The 27,525-nt window shown below is 40.0% G+C and overlaps 1 protein-coding gene across 1 annotated transcript in view; it reads right to left on the bottom strand.

Annotated features, from left to right (window-relative positions):
* IleRS-m (Isoleucyl-tRNA synthetase, mitochondrial) overlaps positions 1 to 27,525 on the bottom strand; it is a 101,229-nt gene that overhangs the window by 15,566 nt on the left and 58,138 nt on the right. Inside the window, exons 12-15 of the mRNA XM_067156087.2 lie at positions 18,253 to 18,396; positions 12,125 to 12,338; positions 9,548 to 9,654; positions 3,221 to 3,366 (exon numbers count right to left, since the gene is read on the bottom strand). Coding sequence (XP_067012188.2) covers positions 3,221 to 3,366; positions 9,548 to 9,654; positions 12,125 to 12,338; positions 18,253 to 18,396 — 611 coding nt within the window. The remainder of the gene's footprint in view (positions 1 to 3,220; positions 3,367 to 9,547; positions 9,655 to 12,124; positions 12,339 to 18,252; positions 18,397 to 27,525) is intronic.

Below are 27,525 nucleotides of genomic sequence, written 5' to 3' on the forward strand. Positions count from 1 at the left end.
CTGGTTACCAGAGTTTTGCCCAGTGTGCTAAGTTGGGCTCATCAGTTGGTAAATAGTACACCCATCAAGACGCATGGCTAGTGCATACGGTGGAGGCCACTGCATAGGCTACTTGGAGCCACCGGCAATGCCAATGCACTATGAGAGACCTTGTCTCATTACCAAAAAATTGATGCTTTCCTGGCCATCAGATGATATACATGTTGATTCCCATAGGGAACTTGAAATATTTGTTCCGAATGAGTAAATTTATAATAGCAATATAAAATGATCCGTTATTGGACGTTATAAATTTTCCAGCTAACTCATTCCTGCTTGCCAGTGCATTCGCACTGCTGGTAGCTCCACGTAGCCTACGCAGTGGCCTCCACGGTATGCACTAGCCATGTGTCTTGGCGGGTGTGCCATTTACCAACTAATAAGCCTAACTTAGCACATTGGGGTGAAACGCTGGCAACCAGAATGAGTTAGCTGGAAAATTTATAATGTCCAATAACGGACCATTATATTGGTATTATAGTTCACGTGGCTGTATATAACGCACGCACCTTGGCACGACACGACTGCCATACTAATCCGTTTGCACACATGTCTGTGCTTATATACCCACATCGGAGTCGCGCTACGTTGCATGTCCCCTGCAGCAACGTCAAGCAAACTTTTTGATCATGCCTTATAATACGATGAAGTTGATAAAACTAGAGTAAAAAGAAATAATAATTGTTACAGTAACCAGCGCTCACAGATTATGAAATTATGAGACAGCCTAGATTGAACTATCTAGAGATGAGGAGAGTACAAATTTGGAAAAAAGCAAAATTAAGTAACGACAGTGAAAGGAACTAACTACCTGAATAAATTTTTAATGACTGGCAACCACGTATTGCATAACTGATAGCCAGTGTCCCTGCTGAAATAATTAGGACTTTTACGTATTTCCACCGCTTCCTGTACCATCCTAGACCTAGTGTCTCGTGGGGTAAAAGCTCTAAAATCTTGGAACATGACATCCTGACCTGACGATAGGGCATACTCAGCTACTGTTAACTTTTATTTTGTCTACCATAGTCCTCCTCCATCACCTTTGATTAATCTGATGATCTTGCTGTTTATTTCATGACACAAAGGCATGTTGGAAAGGAAACATCCCACTTTGTACTAAGATGGTGTTGTCACTTCCTACTCAGAAGGCTAGCGCACAGTGAGCTATCTGGTGATGAACGAGAGTACCACTTACAAAAGACAATCTTTTTTAATTTTTTTTGCAATTTGCTTTACGTTGCACTGGCACAGAAGATAGGTCTTATGGCGACGATGGGATAGTAAAAGGGCTAGGAGTGGGAAGGAAGCAGCCGGGGTCTTAATTAAGGTACAGCCCCACCATTTGCTTGGTGTGAAAATGGGAAACCATGGAAAATCATCTTCAGGGCTGCCGACAGTGGGGTCCAGATACAAGCTCAAAGCTCTGCGACCCTAACCGCATGGCCACTAGAAGATGAATTAATTGTAGTAATAGCTTTTTTGTAAGGTGTTTATATTATATTTATAAAAACATATTCATTCATTAGCTGACAAAGGTCTTGGAGACTGAAAAATGTTCTAATACATGTATTTATATCTAAGTATCGAATGGTGGAAATAAAACATTCAGTTTTAAGGAAAAATAAATTTATTAGATAATACACTGGCAGAAAATGAAATCGCAGTACCTAGGAGACATTAGTTTAGAGGATTGCAATTTAGACTAAGCAGCTGTCTAGGTAACATATTTATTTGATTGAAGTTTCCAGGTCACAGGTTCATGTATGGGCGAGAAGACATGTGACTAGGTGGTACATTAATAACCACTGTAGATGCGTAAGATAGGTAACTGTAGATGCCTCAGTTCTGAATGCAAGCAAGCAAACGAGCCTGCATTGTATCGTACAGGTGCCTTGTGTAGGATGGAGTTCCTCGCCTGCTGCACTCGGTCAGTCAAACCAGCAACGGTTAATTCTGGTATTGGATGACACTGGATTTGTCATCCCATAATGTCCCATACATGCTCTCAATGGTCAACTGGTCAACACTCTGGACAGCACGTTGGGTGACGACAGCTGCAGAATGAAGAAGACGTTGCCCTGTTGGAAAACACCGCCCTTGATAACTGCGAATGAATGGCAGCACAACCGGTCTGACGTACAAATCCACTGTCAAGGTTCTTGGAATAATGGTGAGAGTGCTCCTGGTGTCGAAGGAAATTGCTCGCCAGACTGATGTAGATCCAGTGTGTCGACGCTGCAGACAGCTTGGTTCCAAGTGCACACCTGGGCTGCTCCTTACCAACCTACGGCACTCACAACAGATCTCCACCTCCATCCTACAAAGAGCTCTAGCTTGATATCACTGAAGTTGCAGATAGCAGTGATTCGGAGTTAGTGGCATGAACGCTACAGAATGTCTAGCTCGGAGCTGTCCCTCAAGTAATCAATTTGTTACAGTTCGCACTGTCAGAAGCTCTAATGGCTGCTGCCATGCAACAAATACAGTGGTCTTCCCTCTCTGTGGTGGCCTGAATGCAGCCGTACACCAGTTTTCTTCAGACAGTGCCTTCCTGTGACCACTGTTGCCAACACCGATGCACTATAGATTCATCTCTGTCAAGTCTTTCTGCAGTATCGCGGAAAGAACATCCACCTTCTCGTAGCTCTATTACGCGGCCTCGTTCAAACTCATTGAGCTGTTGACATTGCCTTCTTCATTTCCTTAAAGGCATGTTTGACTCACACCTACCTCACAATGTCAACACTGACGATGACTAATGCTCAAGAAGTGTATAGCGCATATTAAAGCAAACTTGCACTGCAAGTTCTTAGTGGCGCTACTAACACCACTGTTCATCGACTAGCGCACACAACTGAATAGGCCTGATCTTTCGAATATGCAAGCACGTCTCCCGAATGTTATTTATCTAGCACAACCCCTTCTTGGTGTTGGAATTTCATTTTCCACCAGTGTATGTGTTAAACAGCTTCACAAGGTGGACTTGTATCATCTGTAGCGAGATTGTTAGGTAGAAGTCAAAATGGAGCAAAAACAGACCATTAAAAATTGTCAAGTTAATAAATTGTGAGAACTGAATCGGCCATCTCCTGAATGAAAGCTTTCAGCTGTACAACTCATACCACTTTACATGCGGCCAACTTAACTCAGTCAAGTAAGAACCAGACCGTCAACTCACCTTTCTTACAGGGATGATGCAGGAAGACTTCTTCAGCGAGGAAGGGGAGCACTGGAGCAATAGCTGTGGTCACTGTCTCTAAGATATGCCTCATTACTGACTGGCAGGCTCGTCGACTCGGTGCATCTTGAGCATGGCAGTACAATCTGCAAAAATAGAAGACACGCACGTTAGCTATTTGCGGGCGGAAACATACCTACATGCACGTTCTATTTGAATTTCACGGCTTTACCAGCCAAGGGGGTGATGCACAAATATGCTCATAGACAGCAAAAGGTGTTCCTTCAGTTCTACTGATGAGGGAAAACCCCTCAGTATCTTGAAATGTTTCTTCTCACGTTAGTGGGAGTTGCGTAATACGCACGTTACGGGACACAGCTTCTTCGTGCGCATATTTATTACATATTTTCCTGTAAAATGACGTTGCAAAAACAGAGTAGTGATACCGATACGTGTCAATATTGAATGATACACATGAAGTGTCAGATTTTAGTTTACGTGACTCCGAAGGCGAAAATTCTTTCTCCAGCTCACCTGCGAGCAACAACCACACGAGTGACACTGGCAGTGACAGAGGGGATGGGACGTAAGTAATAACAGTCCTGGAAGTGCGACTATTATTCCGGTTCATATTATTGATCAAGGGTCAATGTTGCTGTCAAAATTTGATACACACACCCTGTAAAATATTTATTTATGCGGAGCATGTGTTCAGCTGTGACTGCTGTGTTCTTTGACTAATGTTTCAAACAAATCATCACTGAAAGTAGCTTTTAGTACATATACTATGGAGCCAGGCTCTGCATTCAGGAGACATGTGAGTTTGATCCCTGCTGTCGGCTCTCCCGAGAATAATTTTCCATGGTTTTCAATTTTCATTTTCCAGGTAAATTCTGGGACAGTTTCTATCCGTAGTCCACAGCCATTTCGTTCCGCCTACTTACCCAGTTTCATTCATTTCATCTTCATTAGCTCCTCAACTCAGGTTGTACAGAGGACTAATGTCTACTTAAAGTTACCACTGTCAGATTATATTATGGAGTGTCCCTTGTGCCATTCTTCCAGTGAAAAGGTTAGGGGACTGTATTTATTTTGTCTACAGACTACTTTAAAGGTGGGTTTCCACTCTTAAACGAGGCATTTGGTTAATTTGCATATATTTTCATAGTTTTAGTAAATTTTCCAAAATTTTGCATGCAACTTTTTATTTTTTGATTACTTTGCTGCGTATGGCCATAAATAGAGCCCTGCACGGATGTCGATATCCGCGAAGTTAGTGTCTTGGTGGATGTAAAATGTATGGCAGTGCGGGTCATTTTGCTAATAATTTCTAAATAATAAAGTTTATTGATTTTCACTCAGCTGTACTCATATTTTGGCTGGTGTTAAGGCTATCCTTGACAGTGGTATGGGAAAATTATAATATATAAAGAGCCTTAAGATCATAAAGCCATAAATCTGACCTAACTGGCTCCTGCCCACAATTAATGGAAGAAAGAAACAAAGGTCAATACGTCGGTAGTTATCACAAGACCAGTGACTGTAGGGGTTCTGGTGCCACGTATCAGGCCTATTGTAGTATGTTAACAGATCTATCCACGTGTAATATACTCTAGTTGAATAATTACAGTATCCGCGGATAACCATTCATGGATGCGGATGAAGGAAGTACAGATGCGGATAACATTTTGTATATCCGCGCAGGGCTCTAGCCATAAATTACTACCACATACGAATTGTTAAAGAAATGCTGCACCAATATGGCGAATTTGATCATTTATTTAAAAAGACTGTCTAAAAGGAAAATAATTTCTACACACAAATATATGAGGTCATACCCCAAAGAATGGAAACAACTCAAATACTCGACAGTACAACATTCAGGTTTAGGCACAACTTAAAAGGGAGCTGTTGAAAAGTGGGATCAATGTGAAATTTTGGTAGTACACTCCTTGTGCGTTTCGGGAGGTGAGTTAGCATTATTCACTTATGAATGCCCAGTAATTATGCATTCAGGGCAATGAAGTGAGTGTTACAACACAAAGCATATTCCTTCATATATGTGAACTTCATCTCTCTTTAGTTCATTCTGTTTCTTCACCTCATTATTGTGAAGAGGAAGAGATCCTCGAATCATGGATAAACAAAGATCACGTTAGACAAAATAAATAATTTAACCCACGAGAGGTCGCACCAGTGGCACTTTGCCGAACTCTCCTTATGTTTGTTATTACTCTCATGTTCATAAAAACCAGAACACCTTGAAAGACTAGGGACAGGAAGTTCATATTTACAGGACATGTGCATTAGTATGTTCTGAAGAAATTATTAGCATTTGAACCATGCCGGCCCTCAAGTTCAAGGTCTACATCGATATCTCGGTGCACCACCATCAACTGGTAAATGTGCCTGCTGCTCTCGTTGTCTCTATAAACCAAAGGTAATGGATCAGTGTGACTTGAGCAGACGTTCAGGATGCCTCGCAGACGTATGCGAGAACCGTACCATGAAGTGAGTGAGTTTGAAAGAGGGCGCATTATTGGCATGAGAGAACGTGATGCTTCCATCCAGGAAATTGCTGCTCATGTGGGACAAAGTGAAAAAATGAAATGGCGTGTGGCTTTTAGTGCCGGGATATCCCAGGACGGGTTCGGCTCGCCAGGTGCAGGTCTTTCTATTTGATGCCCGTAGGCGACCTACGCGTCGTGATGAGGATGAAATGATGATGAAGACAAGACAACACACACACACCCAGCCCACGTGCCACTGGAATTAACCAATTAAGGTTAAAATCCCCGACCCGGCCGGAATCAAACCCAGGACCCTCTGAACCGAAGGCCAGTATGCTGACCGTTCAGCCAACGAGTCGGTCGGGACGAAGTGTGTCGCCAGTTAACACATGTATACAGAATTGTTCACAGAAGGCCGTAGAACACGACGAGATGGGTCTGGTCGCACCACCCAGACCACCCCCAGAGAAGATCGACACCTCATCCGAATGGCATTGCAGGACAGATCTGCGTCCTCCTCAGCTCTTGCGCAACAGTGGGACAGTGTAACACATTGTACACTATCAGGAGTGACAGTCCATCACCGTTTATTACGGTCTGGGTTACTGGCACGGTGTCCACTTCTTCACCTACCTTTGACTAATGTGCATAAACATGCTAGACTGCAACGGTGAATGGAATGATGTCACTGGGGACACGAATGGTGGCAGATAGTGTCTTCGGACGAATTCAGGTTCTGTTTGTTTGAAAAATAATGGCCGCATTTTGGTTCGCCGCAAAGAGGAGGAGAGGCATCACATTGACTGCATTTGCACAAGACACACACACCAACTCATGGCCTTATGGTGTGGGGTGCTATTGGGTACAGCCATAAATCACAGTTGTGCATGTCCAGCGCATTGTGACCAGTTTGACCTAAGTCAATGACATCCTGCGACCCGTAGTCATACCCTTTCTGCACGACACCTCAGACATCATATTTCAGCAGGACAATGCGCGACCACGTGTTGCTGCATGAACACGTGCCTTCTTGTTGTCACAGGATGTCAGACTGTTGCCCTGACCCGCCCGATCACTGGACTTGTTGTGAATTGAAAATGTGTGGTATATGGTGAAATGACGGGTGCGGTGCTGTGACCCAATGCCAAACACCAAAGATGAACTGTGGAACCAGGTGAATGCAGCATGGATGCCTATACCCCAGGACGCCATTCGCGCCTTATACGCGTCGATACCATCACGTATGGAACAAGTTATCAGTGCCAATGGAGAACCCAGTGCCTACTAGGCAACAGGATACATGATGAATCTAGATGACTGAAATGCTAATCGTTTCTGCAAAACATTCTAATGAACATGTCCTGTGAATATGAACTTCCTATCTCTAGTCTTTCAAGGTGTTCTGTTCCTAGCAACAGCAGGGTTTAGAGTGTTCATTTCATCTCTCCCCCCCACCCACTCTCTCACACCTGACCTCGGCCATCGTCGGTGTTTTGCGTGCTGCGTTTCGGAGTGGTTGAAGCTTTATTTCACCCTCGCATCTGCCCTGGCAAGTTGCCTTCATGTGACCCCTCACATAGTGCATTTTTACAAGTAAGTAAAGTTCATGAGTTTTGATGTTTTTTCTGAAGTGGTGCTGTAGTTTTATCTAAAACTTTATTGCTTGCTTGTTGTTTTAAGGGGCCTAACATCGAAGGTCAACGGCCCTATAACTTTATTATAGATAATGAATTTTGAAGAGGAACAGAGAAAAATTAGACAGCTGTTGGAATCAGTTTGTGAGCAGGTTTGAAGTGAATGTGTATTTTTTGTAATTTCCTACACTATTTTCTTTTAAATTTTGTACTTCATTTTAAGAATATACATTCTGTACTTGAACTGTGACCAAATCATTCACTGAAATGCCCAAATGCACACAATGAGGCAATTTGCTCATGCGTTTTGTCTTGCGCAGTTTGAAAACTCTTATTTTTACCACATCTTGCCATGTTTATTATCTTTTTTACATTGAGAAGTATATTTTTACTTGTTGAAAGGCAGTTAAACAGGGTACATATTTATATTTTTGTCAGAGCGTTGACTGCAAAAGCAAAATAGCAGGTCCTGAAAATAGTAACCTTGAGCAATTTGCATTTTCGTGACCTTTCGCGTTCTAAAACGTGCGTGACCTCTAGTGTGTCAAACTGTTTTCAATGTGTTAAACATGGATCTTCTGTACTTCAAATGTCAGAGCCCTCTGAGAGTTTCACATTCTTTCCAGTGATGAGAATCCTATGAAAAGATGTCACTTTGCATCTGCAAAGGAAATAAAAGTAGATTCACAGCAGGCATTACAGGACGTTAAAAAAGTGCTTCTGGAAGTAGTGGTAAAAGTATACAATCATCTATCTACACTAGGGTTTCCAAAACTTTCTGTGTCTAAGGCCGCCTTAGCATATCACATTTATGTCCAAGGACACCCTACCCACAGAACATAATATCGAATTCACTGAACAAAACACAGAATGTTGTAATGTTACCATGTTTGATTGTATTCGTATAATTTAGGACTAATATTTACTTTCCTTTAAATTTAAATGTAACTTCATTTACATAAAGATAATGTATATACATGCATAGACATTATAAAACATTGTGACACTTGGCTAATAATTACAACTGTCTGGATCTGGAAACTTACTTGGTACAGTTGGATCAGTGGGACGGACGGTGCAATTTACCCAAATATATGATATGGCGTATGGCTTTTAGTGCCGGAAGTGTCCGAGGACAAGTTCGGCTCGCCAGATGCAGGTCTTTTGATTCGACTCCCGTAGGCGACCTGCGCGTCCTGATGAGAATGAAATGATGATGAAGACGACACATACACCCAGCCCCCATGCCAGCGAATTTAACCAATTAAGGTTAAAATTCCCGACCATGCCGGGAATCGAACCCCGGACCCCTGTGACCAAAGGCTAGCACGCTAACCATTTAGCCATGGAGCCGGACAATTTACCCAAAACCAAGCGTTTTACAAGCGTAGTCACCCAAATCGAAGATCAGCCTCAACTTAAGTTCCGTTTCTGTACTTAGTTTTCATTTGTGTGAGAGCAGAAAAGGCATACTCACACAGGTATGTTATCATGAAAAGCATTAAATGCAGTATTTCCTTTCTAGAAATTGTACGGTATAGGGGATGTCATGGACCCAAATGTCAAGCAGAGGCTCTAAGTTGTGAAACTTGGTCTTCACAAGATACTGCCAACTTATACCACCTATCGGCCAAGAATTACATATACTGTATGTAAGTTATGCAACAGTGAAGACATAGTTATTGAATTTAGAATAATGATCTATGAATGAAATATTTTAAGATCTTTAAGTACTTACAACTTAACATTATTACTGCAAATCCCTTGCATTATCGTCGCAGCTTCCCGAGGGTCTGTGGACTACTGTTTGGAAATGGCTGATCTAGACGATTAGTTAGAAGATACTAGCGCTTCATTATTTTAAGGTATTCACGATAAGAAACTACAAGGACATTATTTTATCTATGACGGGGATTGTTGTTCACCCCGTCGCCTGCGTTGCAAGCCTGTCTCCCACCAAGCCTTCCCCGAGTCGCAGAGTGTTTTCCCACAAGATTTCCTGTATTTTATGAAGGTATTATGTATATACACACACTCACATAATTGAAAATGGCATTGAAACAACACACCGAGCACTAAACACGTGAACAATGAAACTGAACCTTACGCTGATAAAGCTCTTAACAGACTGCAAAGGAGGGGAACTTGAATCACTTCTGAAGGTGTACAGTAATGATGCTCACCTGTCTTTGGTCAAGTGGCAATAAAGGGCAGAAACATCGTTGGTCACAAAGTTGGTGATCAGCTTGCAAACACTGTTGTATTGGTAATTGTTGAACATTTCTTGAACCTGCAGAAAGAAAAAAAATATCCATAAAGTGGTTAAAAAATACCCACACCATAAAGTTTAGTTTACACAACGATATTAGGTTTCACACCTAGCTTTTATTTGAATGCGCATGCATGAATTGCAGTTGCGACACTAGCAACTTTCGGCTGCTTCCAATTTTTTTGTGAAAGCAAAACTGGTAATTTTCAGGTTATGAACTTTTTGTTGCCTTACCTGTTTTGCAAAATGAAGTGGGCATGCGAAGAAATAGTTAAACGTATCAACTTGTACTCAGTCCGAACGTATTATGGGATTTTGAATAATGTTATTTTAAAAATAAAGTCAAATGCTCTATTGGTATTGAATCTAATAATAATATTATGATGTCCCACTAACAAATTTTTTGTATGGTTTTCAGGGATGCCAAGGTGCCGGAATTTAGTCTCACAGGAGTTCTTTAGCATGCCAGTAAATCTGCTGAAACGAGGCTGACGTACTTGAGCACCTTCAGATAACACCAGACTGAGCCAGGTTCGAATCTGCCCCCAGAAGACCACTGCTTTAACCGTCTGAGCCACTCAGCCCGGTGGTACTGAATCTATTCTGGAAGGTAGTAATAAGGATCGACTGAGAGTTGAAGAATATGGAAACAAAATCCATTCTATCATGAATACCTACAAGAATTGAACTCACGATCAGCAAGATACAGATTAGTAAGAAGTCCAGTACTGGTACGGAATAAACTTATAAGCCAGGAATTCCCCAGTTCAACATTGCTGATCCCCTCCTGAGGAAAATAGTTTCCAAGAGTAGTTATTTAAATCTGTTACGCATGATTTATTAAAGTTTACAAAATATCGCATTAGCATATAGAGTTAGATTTTTCCTTCGTAAGTTCAATCTTCTAGGATTATCTTTTTCGATAAGGTTGCAGGACATCCTAAATGTGATCTATTTATCCATTCCCTATTTCATACTCATCTGTTTCTTTTCTCAGCCTTTGTAGTCACTAACAACACCTCTGCCACAGCTGCATTTGCTGCAAGGATATCAGCATGCATAATAATCAGATCATAATGAAGTAAAATGCAGAAGATACTCTGAAACTACAGTGTGCATTAGTGTCTCCATGTGAAATGTGTTTCATAAAATTAGTTATTAAACCTAGTATCACTGTGTAAACTAGCCCTAACAGAAATATAAGAAATTTTCCACCAGTAACTAACAGGAGCAAAATATGTATGTATAGGAAACAGAAGGAGGGCAGCATCTTACCGTGTAGGCAAAAGTGGATAGAACACACTCAAAAGAAACCCAGCCTTAACATTGGATAAATGCTCCTTTTGTCTCGCCTATCTCCCATCTCTCTCTACTTCACAACAGTATGTACTGGTAAACTATTCTGTTTTTAGTGGCGTAAAGCTAAACTTCCCACCAGAGTTCATACCCTGCGAAAAAACATCGTCACGCAATAGTCTGGTGTGAAACGTGTTGCAGAGCTTGCTAAAACTCCTAAAGAATGCTGGGAACTATTCTTTGATGAGACAGTGCCATCTACTACTATAGCGGAGTGCACAAACAGGAAACTGAAACTGCGCTGAAATTACATTTGTACATCTGTGTGCGTCTGACTCACATTGGTTCTAGCGTAGTGTCAGCGTAATAAACCACACATTTTATGAGTGAATGCTGATCGCTATAGCGCATTCCACGTTAAGAAAACAGTATTGATCTTATGGACCTACAAGGAGCGAACACACCCCCCTCTTAGACACCCATAATTCTTCGTGATTAAGGAATATTATACTGTACTTTGTAATGTATTATGAAAGATAAAAAGGATGAGGCATTTTTGCCCTAAGTTATTAAAATAACTACACAAAATTTTCTTTTTCATAAATTCATTTGTAGGGAGGAAGCGCAATGGCGGGAACAGCCATTGCTTTGTTGCTTTCCTTCATTTTCCTTCTTCTGTGTTGCACTGACACAAGCCTCGTGTATTCCCTCACTCTGTGAACTGCCGGCAGCTCACTTTGTAGGGGAGTGATCTGCAGTATTTATTTGTTGCGTGGGTGTTTTTTAGGCCTTAAATCGGTGCGTAATTTCCTCAGGAACGAAATGGTGTGGCGTGGACGCCATGCAAACTTCTATGACATAGAACTACTGAGTGCGACCACTGCAGGGTGAAGTTTGAGGTGTTTGTTTTATCATGTACAAGGAGTTTCTAAATATTAAAGCAAGGAGGACCTAATCCTCTGCAAGGACTGCCGTTGTCCGCTCCTTCCATGGTTTCGCCTGTAGGCCTACACTTGTCCCTGGGTTTGCAATATAAAACTGGAGATACGTGGCCTCCAAGAGCAGACGCTGAGTGGGACGGGAAGGAGTAGTTTGATCAAACATGAATATTACTCACATTTAGGAGAGTAAAGTTCTACAAAAGTAACAGGTTTGTTAAACATGATTGAGAGCAATTTAAAAATTCATATTGTACCTGTTTATCAAAGTCGTGCAGTAGGTGAAGGAGATAGTGATCCAACATGTAGAAGCCATCCTCGGGTACATTCTGTGGGGCAAGATCGTGAACGGCTCCCAAGAGGAAGCGAAGGACGATGCGTATCTTGTGGACTGCATCGGCACTCGCCTGGATGATACTGGGGCTCACGGGTATGTTAGCGCGTTGAGTGGCGTGGCAAGCCACCCACCACCTACAACACACCAGAGGAACATGGTAGCAAGTAAGGCAATATTCCTTACCATCAGCATATAACCGTGGTCCGCCTGAGCTGGGTTTGCCATAGCTTCCGTCTCCTTGGGAGAGTTCCATCCTGAAGGAGCGAACACATCCCCTTTTAGACGCCCATAATTCCTCGTGATTAAGGAATATTATAATGTACTATATTATGAAAGAAAGGAAAAAAGCATAAGGAATTTTGTACCAGAGTGTTATTACGATAACTACTGAATATTTTATGTTTCATAAATACATTCGCAGGGAGGAAGCACAATGTTGCCTTCCTTCATTTTCCTTCTCTGTCGCTCTTGTACATGCAACGCATAATCCCTTACCCTGTGAATCCTGGCAGCTTATCACTGTTGAAGAGAAGTCCTCTATTTTTGTGTTGCATATCTTTTTTAAACTTGTCTTATGTTGAGTGAGTGTTATGTGATTAATTACACTACGTGTGCGATTTCTTTCTTTAACGTTAATACAGTGATTTATTTACTCTATGAATGAGGCTGAGGAAGAAACAAAGTAGATAGTAAACTGTGCTTAATTTTCAGTGTATTATCTTCCCTTTCTTATCTTAAAAACTGAGTTTCACAAGTTTATGTTCTGCTGTTTTGCCATTTTCCTGCGAACATCAAAATGAACCCCTCTAACCACCACCCACTCCCCAATCCCCTAGAGTTCATAAATATTATCTTCAACTTAGTTTCTTCTACATTTTTATCTTGATCTTAAATGCTGCATGTAACACATTTATATGCCACCGTTTTCCTGTGATGTTGTTGAGCAGAGCTGTTCGATATGGCAACCCTGTTGTCATAAGAGCAATACTGTTTTCTTAACATGGAATGATCTATAGATAGAAAGACATCCTTCATCTATCTCAAGTGTCAAAATTACATTTGTGGAGAACATAGGACAACTTGTTTGCAGCATTTGCATAGGAGGTGACTGAACTGATGTTTATTTATTTATTTATTTATTTATTTATCAGATACAGCCTATGGAGGGCCATTTTACACTAATAATAATAATAATAATAATAAGTTTAAATAAGTATAAAAGATAACAAAGGTATAAACAACAATATTAAGTAACAACAATAATTAACAATTTTAATAGTAACAATGTGACAACAATGACAATGGTAACTGGCAAGTGTCGGTTTCAGAAATTAGGAAGAAGAAAGGTCAAGGGTTGGTGGGGCGGAAGAAAGTGAAAACCTGGAGAGGACTTCAAAGGAATCTTTTAATTTTTTGTTTGAAGGATGAGAAAGGTGTGAATATGTCAATATCGGGTAGTGAATTACCAAGTGTAGGGAGACGGTGGAAGATAGAGCGTTGTTGTAAGGTTATCCTTGAATGTGTTTCAAGAAGAATTTTTATTTTTTTATTTTTTTTATTTTGTGCCATAAAATTCAGTTGTAGACGAAATGTTTCATGTTTGTGTTTCATAATTTCATATGAAAAATGCTTTTAAAAAAAGATTCTTCAAAAGAGTGTAAAAATTAACCAAATAGAAAGATTTGGACATAAGAAAAACAGTTTTCAGAAAAAGTGTAGTTATTGTAGATCAATACAATATAAATTTAGAACTTCAATTTAATCATGGTACTAGTTTTGGCCTGTTGATATTAGACCATCATCAGCCATAAGGTCTTAAAACACTTACAAAAATAATTGGCCATACATGTAACACAAATACTTGAAAATAGCCCTGATCTTATATTCAATATCCACTAAAATAAGTCACTGTCTTGAGGATGTAACATAACCCGTGAAAATTCTTATGATCTGTTGGTATACTTCAGTAAATATAAATCGCTGTCTTCAAGAAATATAAAAAAATTTGTTGAACACTTGTATAGAATTAAAAGGGGCTGCCTGGCCAAGGTGGTAAAGGCGTGCTTTGTTCACCCGGAAAGACGTGGGTTCGATTCCCCATCAGAAAGTCGTAAAATTTAAGAAACAAGATTTTAACTTCTGGAGGTGCACCTGGCCCTGAGGTTCACTCAGCCTAGACCAAAAAATGAGTACCAGGTTAAATCCTGGGAGCAAAGGCAGCCGGGCATATAGCTAACCACTCTATCCCACCAAGTGTCGATTTTATGGATAGAGGAAGCCTTTACCTTCCTCCCCTCCAGGGGCCCTCATGGCCTGTACGGAGATGATTAGCTTTTTGACTTGTACAGAATTAAAAGCAACTGGTGAAAAAATGGACAATTAAATATTAAATATATTAAAACATGATATGATAAAAAATTTGGTACATGTTTCGACCTTCATTAGGCGTTCTTCACATATTGTATTTTAATATGCGCCAATAATTCCTTTAATCATTACCTCTTATATGTTTTAATGTACTGTATCGACTAAGGTGGATGTTTTAAAAATTTTTCCTTCTAAAGGGAATTTTTTGTACTTTCCCATTCAGGCAAGTTTGACATGTTTGGAGAGCTGTTTCCACTTCCTTGATTCCACACATCTGTCAGTCCTTTCTCCGTCAAGTCCCTTTGCATGCAATGTGCCCATCTTGTTTTCGGCCGAGCTGCCACATTCACTCCCACAATTCTTTTATTAATATAATCACCATTCTTTCTCATAACATGCTTATAACCATTGATCCCCCACATCTCTTCCCCATACAACACTGCAAAGCTGGTAACTTTTTTTTTTTTTTTTGCTAGTTGTTTTACGTCGCACCGACACAGATAGGTCTTACGGCGATCCTGATAACTTTTTCTTTCAGTTTTAAGTTCAACCTCATAACGTACACCCAACATCTTCCTTCCTCCAATTCAACCAGCCAGTGTTTATCCTACACGTCACCTTCAAGTCCAAATTCCCCTCCTTATCCACAGTAGAACCAATGTACTTAAATTTCTCCACTCTGTCCAGTACTTCATCCTCAATTTTGCTTTTCGCTAGTGGCTTTACATCACACCGATACAGATAGGTCTTATGGCGACGATGGGATGGAAAGGCCTAGGAGTTGGAAGGAAGCGACCGTGGCCTTGGTTAAGGTACAGCCCGGTGTGAAAATGGGAAACCATGGAAAACCATCTTTAGGGCTGCTGACATTGGGATTCAAACCCACTATCTCCCGGATGCAAGCTCACAGCCGCGCACCCATAGCCGCACGGTGCCTCAATTTTGATCAATCTCTAGCCTGTCCTCCAAAGTTGAAGTACAGTACACTGTTTGCTTGCCGGAAAGCATGAGATCCATTACGAGGATACTAATGTACTGGCCACAGCATCTCACTTCCAAGCCTCTAGAGGGAAGCTATTGAAATACACAAACATCTGGATAACTTTAATAGAAAGGAGAAAGGACTAAAGCTCAGCAAGGCCTGGTACACCCCCTTATATAACTTACGGCCGAAGCCAACTAAGATCAGGGAGATCACAGTCAACCAACCAGAGGATCGACTGCTCGGCGCGATCTAATCGGAGGTCATGCACTCGGAGATCCAATCAAACGAGACTGTTCGACATGACTCAGTCGGAGGTGGTGCGCTCAGATATTCAATCAGACAACAGACTGCATGGCACGAACCACCTGTTTCTTCTGGAATATGTTTTTTTGTCGAGTTCAAGGTATTAGCTTTGCTACACCTTGATTCAATTTCATTTTGTGTACTACCATCCTGCAAGAATAAATATCCTAGCTATTGAAATAATCCACCTGTTCTAGTTCTGAATTCCCTATCTGACATTCAATTCTCTTATGTTTGTTCCCATCTGACATCACTTCCCTTTACAAAATGTTAATTTTCATCCATCTTTACTATTATGTATACCTCAAAAAAAAAAAAAAAAAAAACAACTAGATGCCAAAAGTTGGAAACTGCACATCGACTAACCCAATATATCTTATATCATTCTTTGGACATCTTATGAGAATACCAGACACCAGAATTAGCAGAAGAATAATTGAAAAATTATGGAATAGCAAGACCAAGATTAACCCTAGAACTTCGACAGGTTTAAATGTCAAATGCTGCAGTTATTTTCCTCAATATGAAAATAAAACCATGCCTGTAATCACATATTAATTCTCAACATCCATATTCAACACCAATAGAAAGCTGAAGGACTGATCTACAGAGCGTGTTTTTTAAGTAAGGGCCATTTGAAAATAACTACACAACGAAAGACGATTTTCAAACACCACATTTATTTGCAGATTCTACATACTTTACTCTATTGTTCAACATAGGTGCCAAGTTTGTTTAAACACTTATCATACCTTACAACTAAGTTTTGAATACCCTCTTCATAGAAACTTGCTGCCTGCTCTGATGACCAAGAGTTCTTGATCTTGATCTTGCGCTGGGACAGAGTCTGTTTGGCCTTCAACTTTACAGCTGAATGTGTGTGTTTCCATTCCATGCTCTGTTGCTTCGATTTGGGCGTGATATGCGAAACCCATGTTTCGTCTCCTGTTACAATCTGACTCAACGTGTTGTCACCTTCTTCGGCATACAAAGCACCGCACACTTTGCAAATATGTCGGTGAATGTCTGCAGTGGACGGGTTCTTTGCCGACAGAAAACTGTATCACTGACCGAACCTATCATGATTTCTAACTATCGTAAAATACAATTATAAAATTTTTTGAACAAAGGTAATTGTAGAAATATTTTGCTCTTACAAAATAATTTCTTATAGATAATTTTATTCCTGAAACATGGTATTCTGAAACACACAAAATTATGTTATTACATATTCCCCACAGTTCTCCACTTTCATTTCGAATGCTAAGTACAACACAAATTTTTAACGAAATGGATTTTGAGTTTTTTCAGCTCAGAAAAAGAAGTTTCCACATCCTGTCACAGAGAGGCAAGTTCATAGGCCCAGGGTGATGAGCAGCAAATGGTACATCTTGACCTGGATAATTACTTTCTTGAGGTTCTATGTCAGTCCAGTTCATAATTACTCCTTCACTGGTTTCTTCAACTATTGATGTACTGCCAATTATAACATCATCTGCACCAACTTGAACATCATTCCGGTTATCCCATCACTTCCGAGGCACCTTGTATTTCCCTGTCAATTTTGCTATTTTCAGGAATAATTTCGTTATAAGAAATAACGACAACAGGGTCCAACAAAAGAATTTACATGGCCTGCCTGCTTCCTCCAGCAAGTCAGTGCTTGTTCTACATCAGACATTAGAGATTTACTTCTTTGCCGGAGGTCCTAAGTCAACTTAAAGACATATTATGACAAGAAGATCATAACCTTAATTTTTGTTATTATATGTATTTTAATGTTATAATTATTCCTGCAACACTGTCTGTGTCTGGTATACATATGTTTAAGTTATCACATAATCGGTTTAATTTTTATTTACCGGGGGAGTTAGTCATGCGCTTAGGGCTGCACAGCTGTGAGTTTGCATCCGGGAGATAGTGGGTTCGAACGCCACTGACGGCAGCCCTCAAGATGGTTTTCCGCGGTTTCCCATTTTCATACCAGGAAAATGCTGGGGCTGTACCTTAATTAAGGCCACGACCACTTCCCACTCCTAGGCCTTTCCTATCCCATCATTGCCGTAAGACCTACCTGTGTCGGTGCGACGTAAAGCAAATTTGATCGAGTATTTGATATGATAACATTGCTTTTAATCGCTACATTCCTACTGACGTTTTTGTAATGACCTATGTTGACTTCAGTTAAGAAAACCACAAAGTCAGTCTTTCTGAGAATCCTGCAGCAGAGCAATGGGTACATCAGCTAGTAAATAAATAAATAAAAAGTATATGAGTTACTGTGTTGTAACTCAAAAAAGAGTTGCCATGTTGATGTAATTAACTGCACTTTTCTTCAGCTCAGGAAAAGAAGTTTCACATCCTAATAACATAGCAATAGCCCTATTTCTCACCTGAGGGTGTCAACACCGTACACGGGCTGTACCTTGCGATCTTTACCTCCGTGGGTGATATCTTCTGGGTTTGTGACATTTCCCAAGGACTTGGACATCTTCAGTCCCTTCTCATCAACAGCAAAACCATGAACAAAAAGGGACCTGGAACAAAATACAGAGTAGAAAATAAACTTAGCTTATAATATATGCTAAGGGGAGAAAAAAAATGTCAAGTTATATATGAGGGTTGGTGCATAAAAAATTTCTCTCTGGAGTCTACCAGACAAATGGAAATATACAGATGGGAGTGGGGAACATACGGTGCTGTGGAATGTATGAATATTGCTGAGTAAATTTACCAGGTGTAGGATTTAATAATAATAATAATAATAATAATAATAATAATAATAATAATAATAATAATAATAATAATAATAATAATAATAATAATAATAAATAATAATAATAATAATAATGTTACGTGCCAGCCCCGTGGTAGCCCCTTTCGGTAACTCCAGGAAGGGGTGACTGACTCAGACTACCTGGGATCTCCCAGCCAGCTCATGGGGTGGGGCCGGCCTTCCCGTGTATTGTTCTCGTCGGCCGGCTTACCTGTGAGTTTTATTTGATACTCAACAGGAATGTTCTGGCTCTAGTGACATAGCAAAATTTCTGGGTCAAACAGGCGAGCTATAAAAAGGGAGGCTAGCCGCGGACAGTCAGTCAGTGTTGGACTCGGTGGTGAAGTCAGTGAGAGACTCAGTGCTGGCTGGGCTGAGGGCGACAGAGGAGTTGGCTGTCGCTAGTGTCCCGCCGAGGTCTGAACCTGACAGAACAGTGTGCTTGTGCATTTCTGTGGACTGAGGATCACAGTGACCCAGTGAGGAAAGCCGCTACCGCAAATGTGAAGGGAAATAGACCTGTGTTAATGTTCGGTGATGTGGGAAATGTCCTGCTGTTGAATACTGTTGAGTTGCTTAGTTGTTCACTGCATGCAACTGTGTGAATTACTGGACTGTCTGTGGAATCGAACCAACGAACAGTCGTCGTGTGTCAACTGGCCCGTAGCCCTGTGTTCAAATCTAGCGGTCTACACAGGCCGCATGAGGCGACTGGACTTGGGAAAGTGGAAGTATGGATTATAGCCGTCGCCAGGTAATTCCAGCCAGCCGGGACTCCCTGGTGTGTGTACAGAAGAGAGATTTGTAAATAGATAGTTAGTAAGTAAGTTAGTAAGTGTGGCCATTCACAGCTGGTTAGAATTGTGTGTGTTTATATATATATATATATGTGTGTGTGTGTGTGTGTGTGCATTTATTAGGTCATAATGAAATAAATTAGAGCAATGAAACAGATGGAGTTTTATTTGTAACGAAAATGTCACTGGCTTTATGTCCCACTAACTATACTTACAGTTTTTGGAGATGCCGAAGAGCCGGAATTTAGTCCCGTAGGAGTTCTTTTACGTGCCAGAAAGTCTACTGACACGAGGCTGATATATCTGAGCACCTTCAAATACCACCGGTCGGACCGAGCCAGGATCAAACCTGCCAAGTTGCGGTCAGAAGGCCAGCACCTCAACCGTCTGAGCCACTCAGCAGTAGGATTTAAAGCGAGAAAACTTGTCAGCCATGAAATCCTTGAGCTACATAACCTTTATTCTCAGTGAGTACAGTAACCTCAAAGTAGTCCCCTAGGTTGTGCACAACAACACACTGGCAATGATGCGGGAGACATTGGATACCAGTCGCGTCACCTTGTTTGAATTTTGCAATCTCATGTTTTACAGCATTGCTAATCTCCTCTTGTGTCCCAAACAGTCTCCCACGTAATGGTTCTTTCACTTTGGGAATGAGGTCAAAATTGCATTGAGACAGGTCTGGTGAGTATGGCAGGTGTTCCCCCCCACTCCCCCCAGCGCTGACGTTGCCTGCATACAGCTTCTGCTACAAGCGGTCTGGCGTTGTCATGGAAAGGGATCATATTGTTGAGAAGATCCGGGCATTTGTCTCTAACGGCACAACATAACTGTCTCCGCAGCAGGTGTTGCTATCAATGCTGAGCCATGTCGTACTAAGTTGACATAGAATCACGTCTCTGACATCGTAAGCCACAATGACCATCAGCTTCAATGGCGAAGGGTTTTACTAGAACTTCTGTCTTCTTGGTGATCCTGCACTTTGCCATTCTACAGACTAATAAATAAAGTATGATTGGTAGATATTCCTCCTAATCAACACAATTTATATTTGGTACACAATATTATAAATATTAACAGCCCATAGTCATTGGTACAGTTGTGACTCAACTAATGGAAGGTTACGTTCCAGGAGTTCAATCTCAAGATAAGCAAACCCAAAACAGTAGTGATGGCAAGAAACAGAGAGGAATGACCAGCGAACATCATGCTAGGAAACCATCCACTAGAAAGTGTGGAAAGCTTTACGCACCTCGGTAGTGTAATATCTCGAGATACACTAGCCACAAAGGAGGTTGCAAATAGAGTGCAGAAGAGCTCTCACTTTTACCAGCAAGTATGAACACTCTTCTGGGATCCCAAAGTACCAACAAAATCAAAGCTGGTGATGGTCAATCAGTAATTCATACCAATTTTAACTATGGGGTATCGAAATCTGCACCCTCACTAAGAGAGAATCATCAAAGTTGCAGGCATCTGAGATGAAATTCCTTAGGTCCACATTTCCAAAAAAAAAAAAAAACTGGACAAGGTAAGGAATGATGTGGTTAGAAAGGAAGCTGGGATTGAGACGACATTGTTAGATCGGGTCAGCAAGTCCATTGGGCATGTAATGAGGATGGAGCCAACAAGGACAGCATTTATGTTAACTTGGAGAGACATGTGGCAGGAAAACAGATGGTGGGAAGACCAAGAACCCACTGGAGGACGTCGTTAATAACAGAACGTATCTCAATAAGACAGAATGGAAGAAGCTTGTCAACACTACCCGGGAAACTGGAACTGTAAAATGATGATGATGATGATGATGAATATTAATAGCATGAAGGGACATGACACGCGGGACTTGTTCTTTCCAACCGTTCATCGACGTTTAACTTCAAAATTCTTTGAACCCACTTTTATACTTACACAGTTTATTACTGGATGTGGGAGAGTTAGAAGTTATTTTCAACGGTTTAAAATACAGTCATCAGAGAGATACATTTGTAAGTGCCAAACTGAACAAACAGTAGCTCATTTAATTTTCTATTGTTCACTACACGATATCAAAAGGAACAACTTGTTAGGACACCTGACTTACTGCAATGGAAACTTTCCCTCGCCAGTTTCTGATATACAGTAAAACCTCATTAAGACATTTGTGCAAGGGATAGCAAAAAAGAACATGTTAGGGGAGAAAACGTACTATTGAATATACGAATAAAAACTATCCAACAGGGATACGAAACACTAGATACGATTTTTTCCAACATGAGGGTACTTTACATCATGTATCCATGGGTACAGTGATAATTATATCAACTATTTCTAAGGATGATGTTGTTCACACGTTTTAATACTTTTAACACGAAACAAATATGAAAACCTTTTCCGCTGGGGCTTATAAAATAACAAATGCACTGAAAGGTGTTAAAAAAACTAACAACAAAAACGAAAACATATGCACAGGGGTCAATAAAAATATCAAAGTATTATTGCAGATCATACTCTTTTTAAAACAAATGTTAATAGTAAATTTTTTTTTTTCAGATCGGTGGGTTATTAAACAATATTTTCTGGTCATACTCTTAGACAATGAATGGGATGTTACACTTGACGATGTGCGACAGGGAGGAATGACTTTGGCCACCATTCTGAAAAAACTTCGACCAACTTGAGTGATCAAGTCGAAACTCAAAGGTGCAAGTTCAATCAAGTTCATCATTCGTGACTTCTGCACGCTTGAAGATGCAGACGCCAGTCCACTTTCTGACATATTTTAATTTTGTCTTCATTAGTAAGGAATTTCAAGACTTCTTTTGTATACAATACTAGGCTATCACAACTTGCCCGGTAAAATTCTTTGCAGTATTTTGTTCCACTAGGTAATGCATTAATAACATGTAATATTATAAACTATACCCTAACATACTTTGAGGTAAAACAGGGCTACCTTCCTTGGAGAGTAAATAATAAAATATTAATAATAATTATTATAATACAGTAAAATACCAGTGTAACAAAATTTTGGGGACCTCAAAAATTAATTTGTTATAGCGAAATATTGTTATACTGAAATAAGTCAAATCTTAACAACTCGCCTATTGCTAAACCTTTTGAAGAATCTACGTTATTCATCATACATTTGTTTTAGGAAGAAAGTGACCTGTTATAATATGTACTGTAGTTACTTCTATGAACCTAAGGGCAAAATAAAGTCATATTGTTCTCTGAGCTTAAAAAACTCTCCAATCTCTCCCGAAGAATTTGGTGTATCAATTATTGTGCTGAAGTTATATTTGAGGCAATAAAATTAGGTTTAATCATAACTCTGCACGCTGAATATCATTAGATGCCGGCTACCAGTCAGACATTCTTTTTAGACTTTCCGTAAGTCATATTGTTTGAAACTTTGTATACCTTTTTCTCAGAAACTATCATATCAATGTACTAGCAAGGTACCCGTGCTTCACTACGGTATTATATTGAAATTTATAATTGAATGCTTATTGTTTTAGATATATAATCCGCCGAAATTCGCGATCTGACTATTTTTCTGCAAGAATCCGCCAAAATTCGCGATCTGACTCGTTTTCTAATTGATTACGGCAAGTCTCCCTCCATTTTTCAATCTTTCTTTCCAGCAATCGATTTCGTACTTCCCGGGCTAGGTCCAGGTATTCCACCCGGTCAGTTGCGTCCCTAAATCTTTGCCATCTTCACCTATAAGCATTTTTAATATGGGTGAAATCCTTCAGGCGATCCGGCGTGGAGTCGTCTTGGGTGCCTTGGGGGCTCTGAACCCGCAGCGGACTGCATTCTTAGTCATTACCCGTCCAGGACCCGTTTCCAGCGCGGTCCGCACATTTAACGAGACCGCTACTTGGCGGTAAATTACATTTGCTGTCATTGTCATTGTTGAGAATGTGACCAGCACCATTGTCGCGCATAGGCAAGTGTGGGGAAATTCTGGCCATACGAATGACATACTTCCGTGCATTATTGACCTTATTATAGAGGTGAAAACCTGGACGGTCAATCTCATTAATATAGTTTATTTCAAATGTGTTTACATTTTTATTTATATGCTAGGAGAAGGTACTGTAATCTAAAAACGTTCTCCGAAGGGAAAAATGGCTCTTGAAAACGAACCCATGAAAGATTAAAAATGATCGGTTTATGATCAGAATAAGTACATCGAAAATCTACAGCCTGTTTCCAGTCATTCGACAGGGTCAGGAATGGTATGAATAAAGCCCAATCTAGTGGCGACAATAGGAACTGTGCCGGCAGCTGGCCTGTGCACCCCTCTGGGGCAATGATTAATGGATGACAAATGAAATAAAATTATATTGGACAGTGTTGCTGGAATGAATGATGACAGGGAAAACTGGAGTATCCGGAGAAAAACCTGTACCACATCCGTTTTGTCCAGCACGAATGTCACATGGAGAGACCGGGATTTGAACCACGGAACCCAGCTGTGAGAGGCCGCTGCGCTGCCGCCTGAGCAACGGAGGCTCCTTATAAATACATTATGAACAGTAAAATCAATTGGTCTCAACTCCTTTTACAACCCACCGCCGTTAAGTTTATTTTCCCCTCCCCCCCCTAAAAAATTAAAAGAAGGCGTGTTTCTTTATGTTTAAAGGAGATTCCAAACGCCATTGTTTACGTCTATTACCTTCAGTTTTTTTTTGCTATTGGCTTTACGTCGCATCGACACAGATAGGTCTTTTGGCGACGATGGGACAGGAAAGGGCTAGGACTGGGAAGGAAGCGGCCGTGGCCTTAATTAAGGTACAGCCCCAGCATTTGCCTGGTGTGAAAATGGGAAACCACGGAAAACCATTTTCAGGGCTGCCGACAGTGGGGTTCGAACCCACTATCTCCCGAATACTGGATACTGGCCCCACTTAAGCGATTGCAGCTATCGAGCTCGGTGCCTTCAGTTTTCAGATTAAAATAATTCACATTTTTCACTTTCACACTCCTCCCCTCCCCTGAAGTGAATTTTCCGGCAAAAAATACTTGTTTCTTTAATAGTAAAGGATCTTCTAAATACCAATTATCACGACTGTAACTTCTTCAGTTTTTGATTTATGTGTCCTCATGAAAGGAATTCAACTCCTTTTCACTCACGCCTCCCAAGATGATCCGCCCCTCCCCCCACAAAACGGGCTTTTCTTTGTCTTTAAAAGAGATCCAAATACCAATTTTCACATCTATAGGCCCTAACAACTTTAGTTTTTATTAGATGTAAGTATTCTCATACAATTAAGTCAATTAATTTTTCAATTCTTTCACCTCCCCCCTCCCCATTCATTGGATTTTCCGAGAATTCGTGCTTCTTTACTTTTAAAGCAGATTCCAAATATCAAATTTCAGGTCTGTAACATCTTCATTTTTGAGATAACAGTAGCCTAATTAAAAGAATTCAACACCATTTTCAATCACTTTTACCCCCCCCCTCCAGCCTAGGGCTATATGAAAAAACTAAAAATACACGTTTCCTTATTTCTATAGAGATAAAAATACCATTTTTCACTTCTGTCACATGTTAAGTTTCTTGAGATATACTGTATAAATTCTCATTTTAAAATTTAACCCCCTGTTTAGTTCCCCTTAAGAGGAGTTTCCAAAAACAAATCGCCTATGTTTCTTTACATTTACTGGAGATTCCAAATATCACTTTTTACGTCTGTAACATTCTACGTTTCTCAGATATTCTGGAGATACTGTCTTTCAAAAAATTCACCCAAATATGTCACTCCTGTTTAACCGCCATTAATTGGATTTTCCAAAAACAAAAAAATACGTGTTTCTTTATTTTTAAAGGAGATTCCATATACAAATTTTCAGTTCTGTAATATCTTCAGTTTCTGAGATATAGGTATCCTCATTAAAGACATTCAACCCATTATTCACCCTTTTACACCCCTCCTATTGGGATTTTCCCAAAACAAAAAATATATGTTTCTTTATTTTTAAAGGAGATCCTAAATACTAATTTTTTACATCTATAAACTTTAAAAGTTTTGTGATATAGATACACTCATTTTAAAAATTCACCCCCTCTCACCCCCCTCTATTAATTGGATTTAATTGGTGTTTCTTTATTTTTAAAGGAGATCCAAAACACCAATTTTCAGGTCTGTAATATATTCAGTTTCTGAGATATAAGTATCCTCATTAAAGACATTCAACCCATTTTTCACCCCTTTCCACCTTTCCTATTGGGATTTTCCGAAAACAAAAAAATACGTGTTTCTTTATTTTTAATGAAGATTCTAAATACCAATTTTTACATCTGTAAACTTTAAAAGTGTTGAGATATAGATACTCTGATATTAAAAATTCACCCCCCTTTTCACACTCTCATTAATTTGATTTTCCAAAAACAAAAAAATACGTGTTTCTTTATTTTTATTAGAGATCAAAAATACCAATTTTCAGGTCTGTAATACCTTCAGTTTCTGAGATATAAGTACCGGTATCCTGATTAAAGGCATTCAACCCCTTTTGCACCCTTTTTCACCCCTCCTATTGGGATTTTCTGAAAACAAAAAAAAATACGTATTTCCTTATTTTTAAAGAAGATTCTAAATACCAATTTTTACACTTGTAAACTTTTAAAGTTTTGAGATATAGATTCACTCATTTTAAAATATCACCCCGCTTTTCACCCCCCTTAACGATGGAATATCCAAAAATCCTCTCTTAGCGAGCACCTACATCTTAATATGAATGTATCCCCAAAATTTCATTTCATTATGTCCAGTAGTTTTGGCTCGGCGATGATGAATCAGTCAGTCAGTCAGTCAGTCAGTCAGTCAGTCAGTCAGTCAGTCAGGACAAGCTATTTTATATATATAGATTTGAAACTTGTTAGTCTCTTAGATACTATGTAGATATGCTTGTGGAAGTACATTTAAACAGATATCTTGATTAGTTCATTAAGGACACTTAAAGAGCACTGAAAATTTTATAGAAAATTTCAGTTTTCAACTAGGATATAAACATTTCTCAACTCTTGTAAACAATAGGACAATAATTTTATTTCAGCAACTCAAAAAAGGTTTAAATAATATGCATGCAAAGTTTCTAGGGGTATGGTTTAGGTACCGTCTCAGAAATAGGTACATCAGTTGAGGGAATTTTTAACAATACCTTTTTAAAATACTATTGTTATAATGTTCTTCCTGACACAAAATATTAAAGATAGAAACTTCATATTCTACTGCAAATAATGATGAATGTATGCTAAATATATCAAACGAACATTCAAGGAAATACCTCTCTTAGTTTTTGAGATATGTAACTACCGCACAATCCCGAATACCACCCGCCACCGAATAAGACCCACACCCTAAATTTGAGACGGCAAAATACGGAAAAAAATAAAAAATAAAATAACTTACATACCTATTTAATTTTCTTCAAATGTACCACAAATTTAAATTCAAACAGCTCACAGTTAATAAAATCAGCATCGATCCAATACTCAGATCATTTACAATTCACCGTCGTCATCTGAAGTTTCACCATAGGAACTTTCGTCGCTGGCATCTTTCCACAAATAGTCGTTCTCACTACCGTCCACTGAATTTGAAATTCCACATTTCTTACAGCTTTTGGACACTAGATCATTGGGAATGCGCGCCCATGCGGTCTTGATCCAGCTGCATATTAGTCCCACTTCAGGCCTCTTCACTCGTCCAGTTGGTGTTAACGCGTGATCACCATCAGACATCTATTTGGTGTACACCTGTTTCATTGCAGTTCTGAAAGACCGGTTCACGCATACATCCAACGGCTATAGAATAGAAGCAAGTCTTCCAGGAATTATTGCAAGATCGGTTTTTCCTTTCCTCATTTTTTTTTTTTTTTGCTAGGGGCTTTACGTCGCACCGTCTTATGGCGACGATAGGATAGGAAAGGCCTAGGAGTTGGAAGGAAGCGGCCGTGGCCTTAATTAAGGTACAGCCCCAGCACCTCATATTTTTACAGTGTCAGTCGTATGTCCTCGGTAACTGTCCAACACAAGCCTGTTTCGTTTTTGTAACAAAGCTCCTGGGCGACGTTGCCAAACGCACTTCACCCAGTCCTCA

The sequence above is a fragment of the Anabrus simplex genome, chromosome 12 (genome assembly GCF_040414725.1).
Source record: "Anabrus simplex isolate iqAnaSimp1 chromosome 12, ASM4041472v1, whole genome shotgun sequence".
In the NCBI taxonomy this organism is placed as follows: domain Eukaryota; kingdom Metazoa; phylum Arthropoda; class Insecta; order Orthoptera; family Tettigoniidae; genus Anabrus; species Anabrus simplex.